Source organism: Crocuta crocuta, unplaced genomic scaffold (genome assembly GCF_008692635.1).
Source record: "Crocuta crocuta isolate KB4526 unplaced genomic scaffold, BGI_CrCroc_1.0 scaffold17, whole genome shotgun sequence".
Taxonomy (NCBI): Eukaryota; Metazoa; Chordata; class Mammalia; order Carnivora; family Hyaenidae; genus Crocuta; species Crocuta crocuta.
Genome location: NW_027532041.1, coordinates 4,066,877 through 4,081,347, shown reverse-complemented (window position 1 = coordinate 4,081,347; position 14,471 = coordinate 4,066,877). Strand labels below are relative to the sequence as shown.

At 39.0% G+C, this 14,471-nt stretch overlaps 1 protein-coding gene and 1 long non-coding RNA gene across 3 annotated transcripts in view; one reads left to right on the top strand and one right to left on the bottom strand.

Moving 5' to 3' along the window:
• Nucleotides 1–14,471, top strand: part of PDE11A (phosphodiesterase 11A) — a 367,374-nt gene that overhangs the window by 167,258 nt on the left and 185,645 nt on the right. Inside the window, exon 6 of the mRNA XM_077776263.1 lies at nt 14,203–14,335. Within this exon, the coding sequence (XP_077632389.1) occupies nt 14,203–14,335 (133 nt within the window). The remainder of the gene's footprint in view (nt 1–14,202; nt 14,336–14,471) is intronic.
• The window catches only part of LOC144241692 (uncharacterized), a 109,503-nt gene that overhangs the window by 62,882 nt on the left and 32,150 nt on the right, over nt 1–14,471 (bottom strand). The window lies entirely within an intron of this gene.

Genomic DNA, 14,471 nt, shown 5'->3' with positions numbered 1-14,471 from the left:
GCAATTCTATGTGGAATCTAGTTTTGCAAACAAATTACCCCTTCCAGCAGTGGTTTGTAACCATTCCTCACTTCTCTGTAACTCTTTCCTTTAGGCTTGCAGTCCCCATGGTCCAAATTTGGCCATTTTTTAAAGGAGAATAGACTTCTATGATATGTGACTGTAATGAGACAAAAGTACAGGACAAGCTCTAAAGTTGCTTCATGAGTCTCTAAATAAGATTCCCAGAGATGTTCTTTGTTTTTGTCCAGCAGCAGTGATATATTCAGGAATAAATGTGGAATAGACCATATTAGCCTGAGGAGACTAAGTATGAGGATTTTGTTTATTCACTTTATTGTGATTGTACCCTGCAATCATACTATACATTTTATGTACCCTGAGATGTACTTGGTGCAGGCAAGATGATCTCTAGCACCTAGCCAGGTTATGAATATGATTCTGGGCTTATGCTTCCAGAAAGTGTGATGCAAGTCACCTTCACCTGGACCTTGCCACTCAGCCCGATGAGCCTTTTGGGAACTAGAAATTCTGCTCGTACCTTGGAGAAAGTTGTTGCATGTCTTCACCATAAATCTTAACTGTGCCAGTTTCTTTGGGTATCCTTTAGATGGTGACTTTCAACCTTTTTTTGATTATGACCTACAACAAAAGAAATACAGATCTACTTAATGTATATAAGTACACACAAAAATGCATACATGCTTATTAACATCAATTTTTATGAAACTATTCTTACCTTTACTATGTATGTATATTCTGATGTATTGTATTCTTTAAACAAAAAAAAAACACCTGCTGTTGTAATGTACAAAATTAATTTCATGATTCACTACTTTGTTGTGACCCACAGTTTGAAAAGCACAGTTTTAGACTCATAAGCCTTGTATGATTTATACATGTAGTATGTGTGGCCTCAATCAATGCCTATATTTGACATTTTTTAATATGGTGGTTGTATGAAGCCTATTTCCCAAGTATTTCAGGACTTTTTCACTCAATTATATGTTGTGCTTCAAATTTGGCAGCTTGGGGAATGTTTTGTTTTTGTAAGTTTTTTATACCACTATTTAGTGCAAGTGAATGAAATGTGTTACATAATCTGTTAATAAGGTTGACAGTCTTTGAGCACTTCGATTATGTCATTCAACAGCCTTCTGACCTCCATGGTTTCTGAACAGGAGCTATTAATCGTATTGAGAATCACTTGTATGTGATGAATCACATCTCTTTTGTTGCTTTCAAGATGCTTTGTTTGTCATTGGCTTTCAACAGTTTAGTCAGGATGTGTCTATGTGTGGGTCCCTTTGAGTTTATCTTGCTTAGAATTTGTTGAGCTTCTGGAATGTATAGATTAATATTTACTTTAATCAAATGTGGGAAGTTTTTAGCCATCATTTCTTCAAATATTCTTTCTGCTCCTTTTCCTCTCTCCTGTCTTTTGGACACTCCCATTATGCATATGTCCATATGCTTGATGGTCTCTCACATGTCTCTGAGACATTCAGTTTCCTTCAATTTCCTTCATTCTTTGTCTTTCTGTTTCTCAAATCCGATATTCTCGATGAACTTATCTTCCAGTTTGGCGATTATTTCTTCTGACTTCTCAACCCTTCTGTTGAACCCTCTTAGTGAATTTTTCATTCCAGTTATTGTGCTTTTCAATTCTAGAACTTCTTTTTGGTTCTTTTTTATACTTTCCAACTCTTTTTTGATATTCTGTATTTGGTGAGACATTGTTCTCATATTTTCCTTTACTTCTTTAGATTTAGCTCCCTTTGTTATTTTGAATATATTTATAATACCTCAATTAAAGTCTTTGTTTAATAAGCCCAACATCTGGACTTACTCAGGGACAGTTTCCGTTGATTGCTTTTTGTCCTGTGTACTTCCCTGTTTCTCTGTATGTCTCAATTATTCTTTTTGTTGGAAACTGAATCTTTTAAATAATATGGTGTGGAAACTCGAGATCAGATCCACTTCCCATGCACTTTGTTGTTTCTGTTTATTGCTGTTACTGTTGTTGTTGCTGCTGCTGTTTGTTGTTTAGTGACTTTCCCGAACTATTCTTTGTTTTGTTTAGCAACTGAATTCTCTGCTTCGTTAGCTTATTGTCATCTAATGACTGGACACAGATTTTTTTAAAAGCCTTGAAACAATAAATCTTCCAGCCTCGCTGAGGGCATCTGTATACATGTGGGTGATGTCTTCAATTGTCTGACGGGAAGTTTATGTAGCTCTCACTTTCTGCTTACACAGAACTTCAAGGTCAGCCAGAGATAAGGGATTAGGGCCTTCTTAAGGTCTTTTCCTGGGCATACACACAACTCTGCAAATGAGTGTGTTCTTCTAGATTTCTAGAAACACGTCAGAGCTTTTCACAACCTCCTAAGAATATCTCATTTCCATGCTTCTTCTTTTAAGTGTTTTGGTCCACTTCTTGTTAGCTGCAACTGTTATCCCTGCCTACAACAGTTACAGTGATAAACAATTGCTGCTGGGTTTTTTCCATAAATGCCCCAGAGGTGAAGGCTGTTCTCAGTGAGCAAGCCCAAAGTCAGGTCAAATAAAGACAACCTCTGTGAGTGAAGGTTTCCAATGGAGCTGCCAAACAGGTCAAATAATGACAATTCTCTGGGGATAGGACTCTTAGGGAGCTCCAAAACTGCTTTCTCTTCCAGTGGCTGCTAGGATGCTGACTCTCACAACTCACATGATTATGTGGCTGTTGTTTTTCACATCTACCCTAGAGCTGGGGAGAGGGAGATGGGAATAGACTCAGTTAAAATGCCCCAAAACTTGCTGTCTTACAGAGATTCAACTATTTTTCTTGAATAAACACTCCTCAGATTTTTGCAAGTTTTTTCCTTAATTTCCAGAGTTCTCAAAAGGCTTATTTTGACAATGTTTGCTCGTGTTCTCGCTGCTTTTATGTGGAGGAACAAATCATCAATGATCCTTAATCTGCCCGTTTGGAAGTCTGTCCTCTTCTTTTTACCTTCTTTTAAATCTCTATTACCTAGAGTGATAGGGAATGGTAAAGAAATTCACACAATGGTTAAGACAGAACATTTCCACAGTATGTGGTGAATATGAATATATTCTTTTTCCATACTTTCTTCTTTGTGGATTTTCTTTCTTCTGTGCTAGAAAGCATGTGCTAGGAAGCTTGTAATAGGTGTATTGCATAAATAAAAATATGATACCTATTCTAATTTCAAGAAAATGAAGAAAACCTTTAAAATGTTAAAAATTAAAACAGCACCACCAGCCATCTTGGACCAGAAACAAGATTTGTGTGATTTCTATTGCTGTATAACTTCCTTTAATATGAGAACCTGAGGGCATTCTTCTTGAATATCTACTGTCCAGCAAATTCAGGGCTGCTGCACCTCATCATGCCAATATTTAATGTTGCTAATTGAAGATGAGACATGCAGATGGCTCAGGGGGCTCATTTTCATCCACTTTCTGTTGTTTAGTGAGGAGATGTCTCAGCAGGCCTGAGTTAAGCTCGGTTGAAGACAAGACTGGTACCAGAGACTAAACTCTGAGGCTCTCTCTTGGTATCAAGGCCAGTTCTTTACCATGAAGTTCCATTATTACACAGTCAACTATATATTTCCTGCTTCCTTTCCCTAAACATATGCAGTTTATGAGATTAAAGTGTTTCCACTGAAACATTTTATGCCTGACCTCAGCATACCTCTCAGGAAACCATGTCACTTTGATACTTCGGGGCTTGCATGTTTCCCCCCCTCCCAAAATCCTATTTTATAAATACCCTCCATGACCCTAGTAGTCATGTATGTGTCCATGCATCATTTGCATGAGGCTAATTATAAGAACTGAATACCAGTGAAAGAAAAAAAACATTTGTAATGGAGTTGTGTATCTTCCAAAATTTTAAGAAAGTCAAGGACACATATTTCTCAAGTATCTAACCTTTACCTTTTAAATATATGTAATTTCTGTCTTTTTGTTTTCCTGCCTTTGAACACGAAGACTCAAAAGACAATCCCTCTCATTACCCCTGTTTATTTTGGACCAATGGGCTTGTCAGTCTAGTAAAACTGTCACAGAAGAGAATGAAAGCTATAAAAATGTTCCATGAACAACAAGGCACATGAATAAGTACCGAGATCAAGCATAATAAAGTAGCTTATGTAGGTCAGCTGTCTCTTAGATTGATGCTATGCAGTAAACAGAATTTTGGCAACTTGGAAGCCTTAATGATTGGTTTTTATGTTCGACTCTCTTACTTTTGTATGTCTGTTATTTAACATTCTTGAGTTAATATTTTAACACATTGAGTCCACTTCTCCTTTCTTGCTGTGTAGACATATGCCTGGGACTTGTTGTGATGGTATGCCTTCAAGATACAAAAGCAGATAGATGGAGTTGGCCATAGTTCCCCTACAGAGAGATGTGATGGGGCTACTTGAAACATCTAGCTGGATAGGAATTTTAACGTGTGTTCCATTATCAACAGCTTTGCCATTTTCTCTTCAGCAGGTCTCTGAATATGACAATGATGCCGCAGTTGAAAACAGTTAACATCTCCCCTGCCCCAGGAAAGAAGCAGCTAAACAGGGCATGTTGCACCTTAGCATATTTAATAAAACATTATATCAGAAAGAAAAATCTTTGTGAGAGAAGGAATTGGTACTTATCGAGAGCTTTTTATGTGCCATACATTTGTCAACATTATATTATTGTATCCTTAAAACATCCCTGTAAAATGAGTTTTATTTCCTCTGTTTTCCACTATGGAAACTAAGAGTTATTAAAATGTTATCTGTAGTCTTATAACTAAGGAATGTTGGACCAAGATATGAAAAACACCTCCAGATCTGCTTGGCTGTGAAACCAAGCAGTTGTCACCATATGATGCTAAATTGTAGACATCAACCACTCACAGTCATGCCATCTGACACCCATCCAAGAGTCACAAGACTCTTCCCCAAAGTGACACCGACTCCTGGGGGAGATAAATTTCATCATTCTAATTGTACAACTTGAAGAAATGAAGAACAGAAAATGTGCTCTTTGGTTACCATGTCTTAATTTCTAATAACTAGGGAATGCTTAAAATGAGAGAAATAGGAGTGTGAAGAAGTTTCCTTAGTGCAAGACTGTAAATGTAAGTCCATTATCAGGTCATAAGCTTCAGGGACTTCTGCAATGTGGAGCATCTTCCTCTCCTGCCACACTGCAAGAATTGACAAGCCAGGTCTGCTTGCTAATTACATTCTCTCCCATTACTTTTTATGACTAAAAGATTTGTTTGGTAACCTCCAAAGATATACTAAAGCCAGTAGGGGATTATTCATGTCCCAGTTCTGGGTTTTCAAGACTCTCCTGCTGGGGTGCTAGCTTTGAGTCCCACTGGTATTGACTTAGTTCCTTAATCTCCTGATTGAAAGACAACTTCAGGGGCGCCTGGGTGGCTTAGTCGGTTAAGCGTCCGACTTTCGCTTAGGTCATGATCTCACGGTTCGTGGGTTCAAGCCCCGTGTCGGGCTCTGTGCTGACTGCCAGCTCAGAGCCTGGAGCCTGTTTCAGTCTGTGACTCCCTCTCTCTCTGACCCTCCCCTGCTCACGCTGTCTCTTTCTCTCTCTCCTAGAAATAAAAAAAATTAAAAAAAAAAAAAGAAAGACAACTTCAAAAAATGTTGCAGAGCTCGAGACTTCAGGAAGGACCCAGGGTTAGATAGATTTACCTGAAAAGAAAAAGTAAGGAATGGAGTTTCTCTTTGTGATCCAAAGTTCAGAATGACCTCTAGCCTGTGAAGCAAAATGGCAAATAGTACTGGATATGGCCTATAGATCAAAAGTCAGTTTTTGTTTGCAAAGCATAAAAAAGAAATATCTGTCCTAAAGAGTTCTTGGAGTTTCTGCCTTTTCACCTTTCTGAATCCTGCCCCCACTGGATAATACTCAGGCTATCTGAAGGCAATTGATAATCCCTTGACAATGAGAAAATAGATTGTGTCTATGTTGAAACTTCCTGCTCCTAACCCAATGATATATTTTTAGTGAATGGTCACAGTTTTTATTAATCATTGATAGCACATCAAGGGGAATGTATTAGTGTAGCCTTAAAAATGTTAAATTTGAGATGCCTGGAGATGACCAGGAAGAAGTATCCAGAAAATGCTTGGATATATATGTAGGGATGTCAGGATTCAATAGGCTGCTGGTATAGATTTGGAAATTGTCAGTGTATATTTGGTTGTAGATATAAAGTATGCACATGGAACCACGGTATATGGGTTGGCCTCTTCCACTGTAGCCTTATTGATCACTTCTACCATGTATCCTAAATATTAGCTCTAATACTTATCCTATCAATACATAAAACCTCACACTTCTAAAGTGTGAAACCATGCTATGGTTTTGTCTGGATTGTTTTTACCTTCTTTCTCTGCCAGATGAACTTTTACTTACAAAGACTAGCTTAGACCAACTTCCTTTTGGGAAGTGATTTTCCAAATACTATTCCCAAGGCAAACAAAACTGATCCTTTTTTTCTCAGTTCCCGTAATGCTTTGTATATTTTTCCTTTGGGGCATTTATCACAAATCATCCTCATTGTCTGTGAGCTCCTCAAAGGTGTGACCCTTTTAGCTTCTTCCTATAACCGCTTTCTGTTTAGGTAGGGGCAGTACTGAGCTGACCAACCAGATGCAGATGGGTTCCCATTGCCAACTTCTTTAAGCAAAAGGGAAAAGACCTTTATTGATGTGTTTATGCAAGATTTGTCCCAGGACTGTCCAGCACGTAATAGGAGCCCAGCCAATGATCATTCTTGAAAGACCAAAGTCTTCGGAGCTTCTAGTGAAGACTAAACTCTAGTGTTGAGAACAAAAACGTCAATACAGACATAGTCTAGTGATTAACATTATTTTATTCAGATACTTTGTCTTCTACTTTAGAGACTAGTTTTGAGAATTAATTCTGAAAAAATAGTCTTATTTTCATATAATTTTCTATGTTTGAATCTTTGGCCAAGATAGGTTTTTTTAGACAATTGAAGATGGTGAAGTTATTTGTCTAGGGATGTTTTATTTTGTCTTGTTTTGTTTTACTTGTATTGATTTCTCTCCTCCACTACTCTGCAACTTGTTTTCCTGAGGTTTATATCTACCTCACTGGCCTCGCTTCAGGAGCAGCCACATTTCAGAAGTTATATGATTTCTGTAACAGGGCAGTTCTCTTTTATCCTTCCACAGTCAATGTATTTGAGCTCATGAAGCTCTTTCTGAAGTCAGTGGGAGTCTCATATTTGGAATCAAGATACCACTGAGCAAGAAGACTCTAAACTGCATCCCTTTGCAGGAAACTCACTTAAAAACCTGCTCTTGCTATGCACCTGGTTCTAGTAAAATACAAGTAAATGATCTCTTTACAATTTTCATGTTATTTTAAACAAATCTTGATCTTAGGGAGGTCTACTTTTTTAAAGAACTAAAATGAACTAAGTGGTTAATTTTTATGTTTTAAGGAAATGTCACCAAAGTTAGGTGATAGCTGTATTTATTTTCCTTTTCTAAGACTCTTATTTCAGGGATTTTTTTTGTCTGCTGTTTTTTCCTTTAAGTCAGAATTTACTTTAACATCCCCACCAAAGGAGCCAAAACAATGTTATGGCTTGAATACGAGAAGCTATTAAACATGGACAGTTATTAAAACAGGTTTTTCAAAACTTTTGATCTTTCAAGAACAAATTAATGTTGAATAGAACTGTAAGCTATTTTTCCTCTCTCTATAGAGCACTGGTGTGCAGTAAATGTCTTGGCAAAATGTACACAAACCCACCAACAGTCACACCAGACATCCACTTGCATGAGATGATCGATATGGGTTCTTTTTTTTTTTTTTTCCCAAAAGAAAGGTCATTCCAACCCTATTCCCTGCCTATACAGAGAAGGGAATGGGCAGAAGTTAAAGGGATTGTTTAATAAGAAAACTTGTGATAGTGTAGACACAAGCAGTATGGCTTTAGGACCTAGGGGCCTAAATACTACGCAGAGCTTAGGGGAGAGGATTCTTTTGTTACTCCAGGAAGCCTTAGTACCCTCAAGTGTCTGGCTTCCCTTAAGTGGCTTCCAAGGCTTTGACAAGGGGCCTTGAGTGAAAGAATAAGTCTCTCTAGAACCTAGGAGTAGGGATAGGACTTGTAGGTGTCTGTTGTCTTACAGTTATGCACATGGCAGCTAAGATTCACTGAACTGGCATGATCTCATTTGCACCCACAGACTACAGAGTAATCAAATTATTGATGTGTTTCTAAACTGCAGTAATTCTCCTTATCTTGGTTCTGGCCCAAATTGAAAATCTTAGTGCTGGATTTGTTGGCCTTTGGTTCTCTGGTCAGATCTTGGGGACTCTAGAAAGTTGGTCAATTCAATTTGGGATATTACTTTAAGCTTCCAACAACCTATTTAAAAAAATAAGACCTGTTAGAAACTATCAACCCTGACTCTTATTAGGGGAACAGTATCTGGAACAAAGGTGATGGTCATCCCACCTCCATTCTGCTCAGATCCCATGTAAAAGACTATCCTAGACTGGATTTCATACTCAACAGGGCTATTAATCTGCAGGGATACACCTAGAACTGGGATGGTGAGAATAAGAAGGCATGCCAGAGAAGAAATACCTGAAGGAACTGGAGCTGGTTGGAAAAGAATGATCTTATGTGGGAGACTATGGGAGAACGTGTTAATTATTGCCAAATATTTCAAGGGCTGTAAGATCATGAGATCCATGGTCTACAAACCATGGGACTAGGAGCAAAGGATGATTATTAGAAAGTAAATCGAGCTGCCACAAAATGGAACGGAATGTTTTGATAGGTAATGAGTTCCCTGTCATGAAAGGTATTCAAATTAATATCAGATATCCATGTGTCAGAGAGATTGAAATGAGACCATCGTCAGACCATACAACCCATCCTGCATCTCTGTGAAAATAGATGGAGGCAGCTCAAAGCCAACACGTACAATTAGGCTAGAATCCAGGCTCCATTCATTCCTTTTACAGGGCACCTCCATGCAGGGCAGAACCTACATTACCACACATGGCTGTGTCCATCTTACAATGTTCTGTTCCAACAGAAATCAATCAAAAAAGAGGGAACCACACAGAATAAAAGGACCTGCATAAATCAGAAGGAGTTGACCCACAGGACCTTTCTGAAAGAACTGATCTTTTAAGCCAAATGTGTCCCTCAAGAAAGAGAAACAATTTGAGGCCTTTCCTTTGTTATTAAATTCACAATACCTAGTTGCTGAACTGTACAAAGTATACTGTCACATGCAGAATTTACTCTAGAAGCTGTTAAAAAGTTGATACTTAAAAAATGTTTACTATGGGCTAGATAATATGTTAAACACTTGTACAAATTATTACCTTAATCTGAGCAATAACTAAGTAGGAGTATTATACCTATTTTACAGATGAAATATATATAAGTAACTTGTCTGAGATCACTTTGCTAGGAAGCCGCAAAATAGGTATTTGAATCAGATATATCTGATCTAAAACTCATGGTCTTAATCATAAAACAAAATCACCCTTTTAAAAAAGCAAGGTTGAGGCACCTGGGTGGCTCAATCTGTTAAGCATTCGACTTTGGCTCGGGTCATGATCTCACCATTCATGAGTTCGAGCCCCGCGTCACACTCTGTGGTGACAGCTTGAAGCCTGGAGCCTGCTTTGGATTCTATGTCTCCTTCTGTCTGCCCCTTTCCCACTCATGCTCTCTGTCTCTCAAAAACAAGTTTTATTAATAAAAAAAAAATTTAAAGCAAGGTTTTGAAAGCTCTAACTCAACATCATGATTCTGCATTACAGTAAAAATTTAAGAGTTGGAAGGCTGAATTGGTGTAAAAGCCAGAATGTGCTATAGTTATTAAGAATGACTATTATCCTTCCTGACTATTGCTCTGGAGCATTCTGTCACCCCTGCACCTTAGTTTATGTACCTATGCAACATTAAACTGAAGATAAGGAGAGGTGGTTTTCAGAAAATATGTTTGCACTGTTGCAGCTACAGGTTCATTAAAATTTCCCCTCCCCTCTGGAGCCTTAGCTCCATTACAGCAGTGAAGGTGGTTTCTTACTCCCTGCACTTCTTTTGCATTTCTTTTGCATTTATGATTGGTACAGTTGACTTGGCAACTAGTCAACACAGCCATGTGACAAATTTGTCATTTGAAATTTGTAGTGTTTTTAAAATTTTCTTAAATGGTTATTTCTGAGAGAGAGAGATTGAGAGAGAGAGAGAGTATGAGTGTGGGAGATGCAAAGAGAGACTGAGACCCAGAATCCAAAGCGGGCTCCAGGCTCTGAGCTGTTAGCACAGAGCCCGACGTGGGACTTGAACCCACGAGCTATGAGATGACCTGAGCCGAAGTCGGACACTTAACCAACTGAGCCACCCAGGCACCCCTTTTATTTGAAATTTGAACTGGGCATTTAGATTGTGCATTGTGCAAATGTCAGTATGTCTATTTTTCATCTCCCCAAGTAAGTGGCAACCTCTGTGAGGCCAGAGACCATAGTTTATATTTTCTAGAAACCACTTCAACTGTGCTTATGCATAGCGCCTTGAACAGAGTAGACCCTCTTATGTTGTCCTACAATTTTATTTTAGTCTTTAAAATGTTTATCTATTTTTGAGAGAGAGAGAGGGCAAAGGGGCAGAGAGAGAGAGAGTCTGTTGTGCTGACATCAGAGAGCCCGATGAGGGGCTTGAACTCACAAACCATAAGATCATGACCTGAGCTAAAGTCGGATGCTTAACCAAGTGAACCACCTAGGCGCCCCTGTTTGACAATTCTAAATGTTTATTTATTTATTTTATTTTGAGAGGGAAAGCATGAGTGGTAGAGGGACAGAGAGAGGGTGGGAGAATCCCAAACAGGCTCCATGCTTGGGGCTCAATCTCAGAAACCATGAGCTTGTGACCTGAACCAAAATCAGGAGTCAGATGCTTAACCAGCTGAGCCACCCGGGTCCCACATTGTCCTATAATTTTAGAGTGATTGCAAGACATATGCAGCCTGAACTAACCCTGGTTCTAAGCATGTTTTAAGTTTAGGAAGAGTCTTTCAGGAGCCCCTCCTCAGTAAGTGTTTTCATCATCTTCCTTGGGAGTTTTGTAAGTAGGGACCCACAGCTCTGGATGATGAAATCCAATGTCTTCCTCCCTCTTCCTTTGACTACATGCAGTCTCAGACTGAAGTGTTTACGATCTACAGTGTCTCCCTGAAACTCTCTGTGATGCTGACTGCCATTCCTTTATTTTCTTTAGGAAACTAGACAACCTACTAATATTCTTACTCGACTCCTACCCATTGACTCCTTCCCTGAGAGGCAACAGGATAAAAAGAATAATCTGAGGCTCTGCAGTCACACTTAGCTGAAAATTCTAGCTCCACTTAGGAAAATTATTTAGCATCTCTAAACCTCAGTTTTCTGATGTGTAAAATGTAGAGAATTGTACCCATCTCATAGGTTTTATATGAAGACAAAACAAATTAATTAGGGAAAGCATCCAGCCAGGCCGTTGGCCTACCTTGGGTGATGTTAAATTTGCTTTCCCTGTTTTTCTTTCTTCTCTCTCCTCTCCCCCTTTATTACTGCCGTTCTTATTCTTCTTTCCCCTAGATATAGATTTTCCCACATGTTCTCTCCATGGGCAATCTCATCCACTGCATTCTCCCTGAAGATAATCCCAACTCTATAGTATTTACAGTCCTAAGGATCTTATGTCGATTTTGCTCCTGGATTTTCAACAATGAATAACGTGTTCCAGGTTCACAAAATGTCTGTTATCATTCCTCATCTCCCACTTCTCAAAACAACTCACTTCTAATAGTGCCACAGGCACACAGGGACAGAACGTAAGTCGTGCTGTCTGCCCAACAAGCCCTGTGGAACCTTCTGCCGGACCTCCTGAGGGGCCAGCGTCATCACCTCCCACAGGCACAACTTCGCTGGTACCTTCCATCTCTCTTAGCCAGTTTCTCTTGCTCCTTGTCCCTGGAAGAAGGTTCCTGAAGTCACAGCTCAAATCATGTCACTTCCCTGCCGGGTACTCTCCCAATAGCTCACCATTGCCTGTGTCGAAGATTTCAGCCCATTGATCAAAGAAAGCCTCCACCTTTAAGCCCTGACCTTTTCATTTAAGGTATTACTCAGTGTTACTGTACTTACTTTACTCTTTTCCATTTGTAACTTTCTTCTTGCTGTTTCCTCCTCCTTGGGCACTTTCCACCTCACACCTCCTTGCTGAACTCACTTGCCCATCCTGAAAGACCCAGCTTAAAGGTTTTCACACTTGTTGATGAAACTGGTTCCTTCCTTAGTGCATTCACCACTGGCCGCCTTTCCCTGCCCCAACCATTTCTTCTCTCTGGTGCTTCTGTGGCTCATCCCCAGGGTCTAGTTGCACCCCTTCTGCCTAGTACCCGCTAGGTCAGCACTTTCCACACTGTGTTATCACAGAACACTTTATCAAAACTGTAGAATGTAACACAGTACCCAGAGAGTTCAGAGTGAGTTGACAGACCAATTAATCGCTGTAAGAAATGAAACAGCATTGAGTCACACACTTTTCTAAACTTAGGGCTTCATTAAGTTGGAACCTCATCTCAGGTGCATTATCACGTTTCCTCCTATATTTTGCTTTCATTGCAGCACAAGATCATATTTCCCTTCTCACAGGTATAATAGAGCACAGAAAATAAAACATGGACCTTGTTGTTGTTCCTTTGTTTGTTTTAGAAAATAAAGCTTCATCTTATCTTTGAAGTCCTCAGTCTTCATTTCTTTTATTTAGGCACCATATGAGAAACACAACTCAGCTTTTTATGAAAACTTCTGCTTCTCACAGTCAAAGATTCGTAGGGAATAAATGTATGTGTTAGTAATGTTTGATATGCAATAAGGGATGAGTAACATCACAAATATATGTTAAATTTATCAAGCACAGACCAGCCGTCACCACAGATGGTGCCTATTAATGTTGCTAAAGAACTCCTGTGCTTCCCACTTCCTCGTGCATCTGGTGGCCTCTCTGTGCCACAAATTCTCGGTGTGACACAAATTCCACACAGGCACATTGCTGCATAGTAACACTGACTATTTACAGGGTTTATAGTGTTTTCCTTACATATAAAGTCGTTTAGATTAAAAAGTCAGTAGAGTACTTATTATTCTTGCTGTGGTACACTCATTCACGTGTCCTGGAACCCAGGGTTCCACAGAATGAAGTTTGGAAAACAGTTGCCCTGGCATACTGGCATTCATTTACGTAATTTCAGTTATCACCTGCCAAGCCACAAATCTAACATTTTCTGTGAAAATTTTCCTTGATATTGCTGATTTGAACAGTACTCATTTTTGCAATTCCATAGCTCTTGGCAGTGTTCAATATGTACTTGGGGAAGGAATGATGGGCAGGAGTGAGGGAGTAGGGAATCTTACTAATTCTTACAGCATTTCTAGTGAAATGATACAAGGGAAAGTTCACAACATGATTTAGCATAAACTTCCTGTTGAAATCAAATATGGGTATAATTTAAATTATTAATGTTAGGTGTCAGTAGAATTAAAACGGGTTTTCCAGTGAGATTTTGTAAGTAGAAGTGTACTTTTGTTAAGCAACTCTGAGACATGCTACGAAAACAGTTACATAATTACTAACAAGATTACACATGGCCTAGACCTACTCTTTTGCTGCATTTGAAATTTTGTAAATTCTCAATTTATTTCCTGATTTTTCTCCATTCTGGGGATTAATTTTTCCTGACGTCACACATGCAGTCCACTTAGTTAAGGGAGTGGGCCAGGGAGGGTAGGGAAGTTTATTATGCCAGGGTTTTGGCATCCTCTTGTTGATTTGGGTCATTACGGTATTATTTATGTCTGTCTGCTTTTGCCTAAATACAGAGTTGTTCTCTGGATCATAAAGAATCTATTATTTCTTCCCATGGATTTGATTATTTTACATTACAGTGGGCAAGGTTTTGAAGTAGCTACTGATAATTACCCTGCTATTCTATGACTGAAGTCACTTCTCCCTTCTTAAGGAGAAGAGTTAATCCTACTATGAGTGTAGTTTTATAAGATTTGCTTTCAAACAAACTTATATTTCTGTTTTCTTGCTTCCTGCTTTGGTTTTGATAGTTTCAAAGAGAGCATGGAGAAATCTTCATATTCCGACTGGCTCATAAATAACAGTGTTGCCGAGTTAGTGGCTTCCACAGGCCTCCCAGTGAACATCAGCGATGCCTACCAGGATCCTCGCTTTGATGCTGAGGTAGGAGGAATTCTCTGGCTGCAGTCTTAAGGTTCAGTTGTCACACTGGTGATGGTTTACTGGTTGAAGCAAAAAAGGGACATCATATAGATCACAGTAACCCCTCAATTTACTGGCTTTTTTTTTTTTTTTTTTT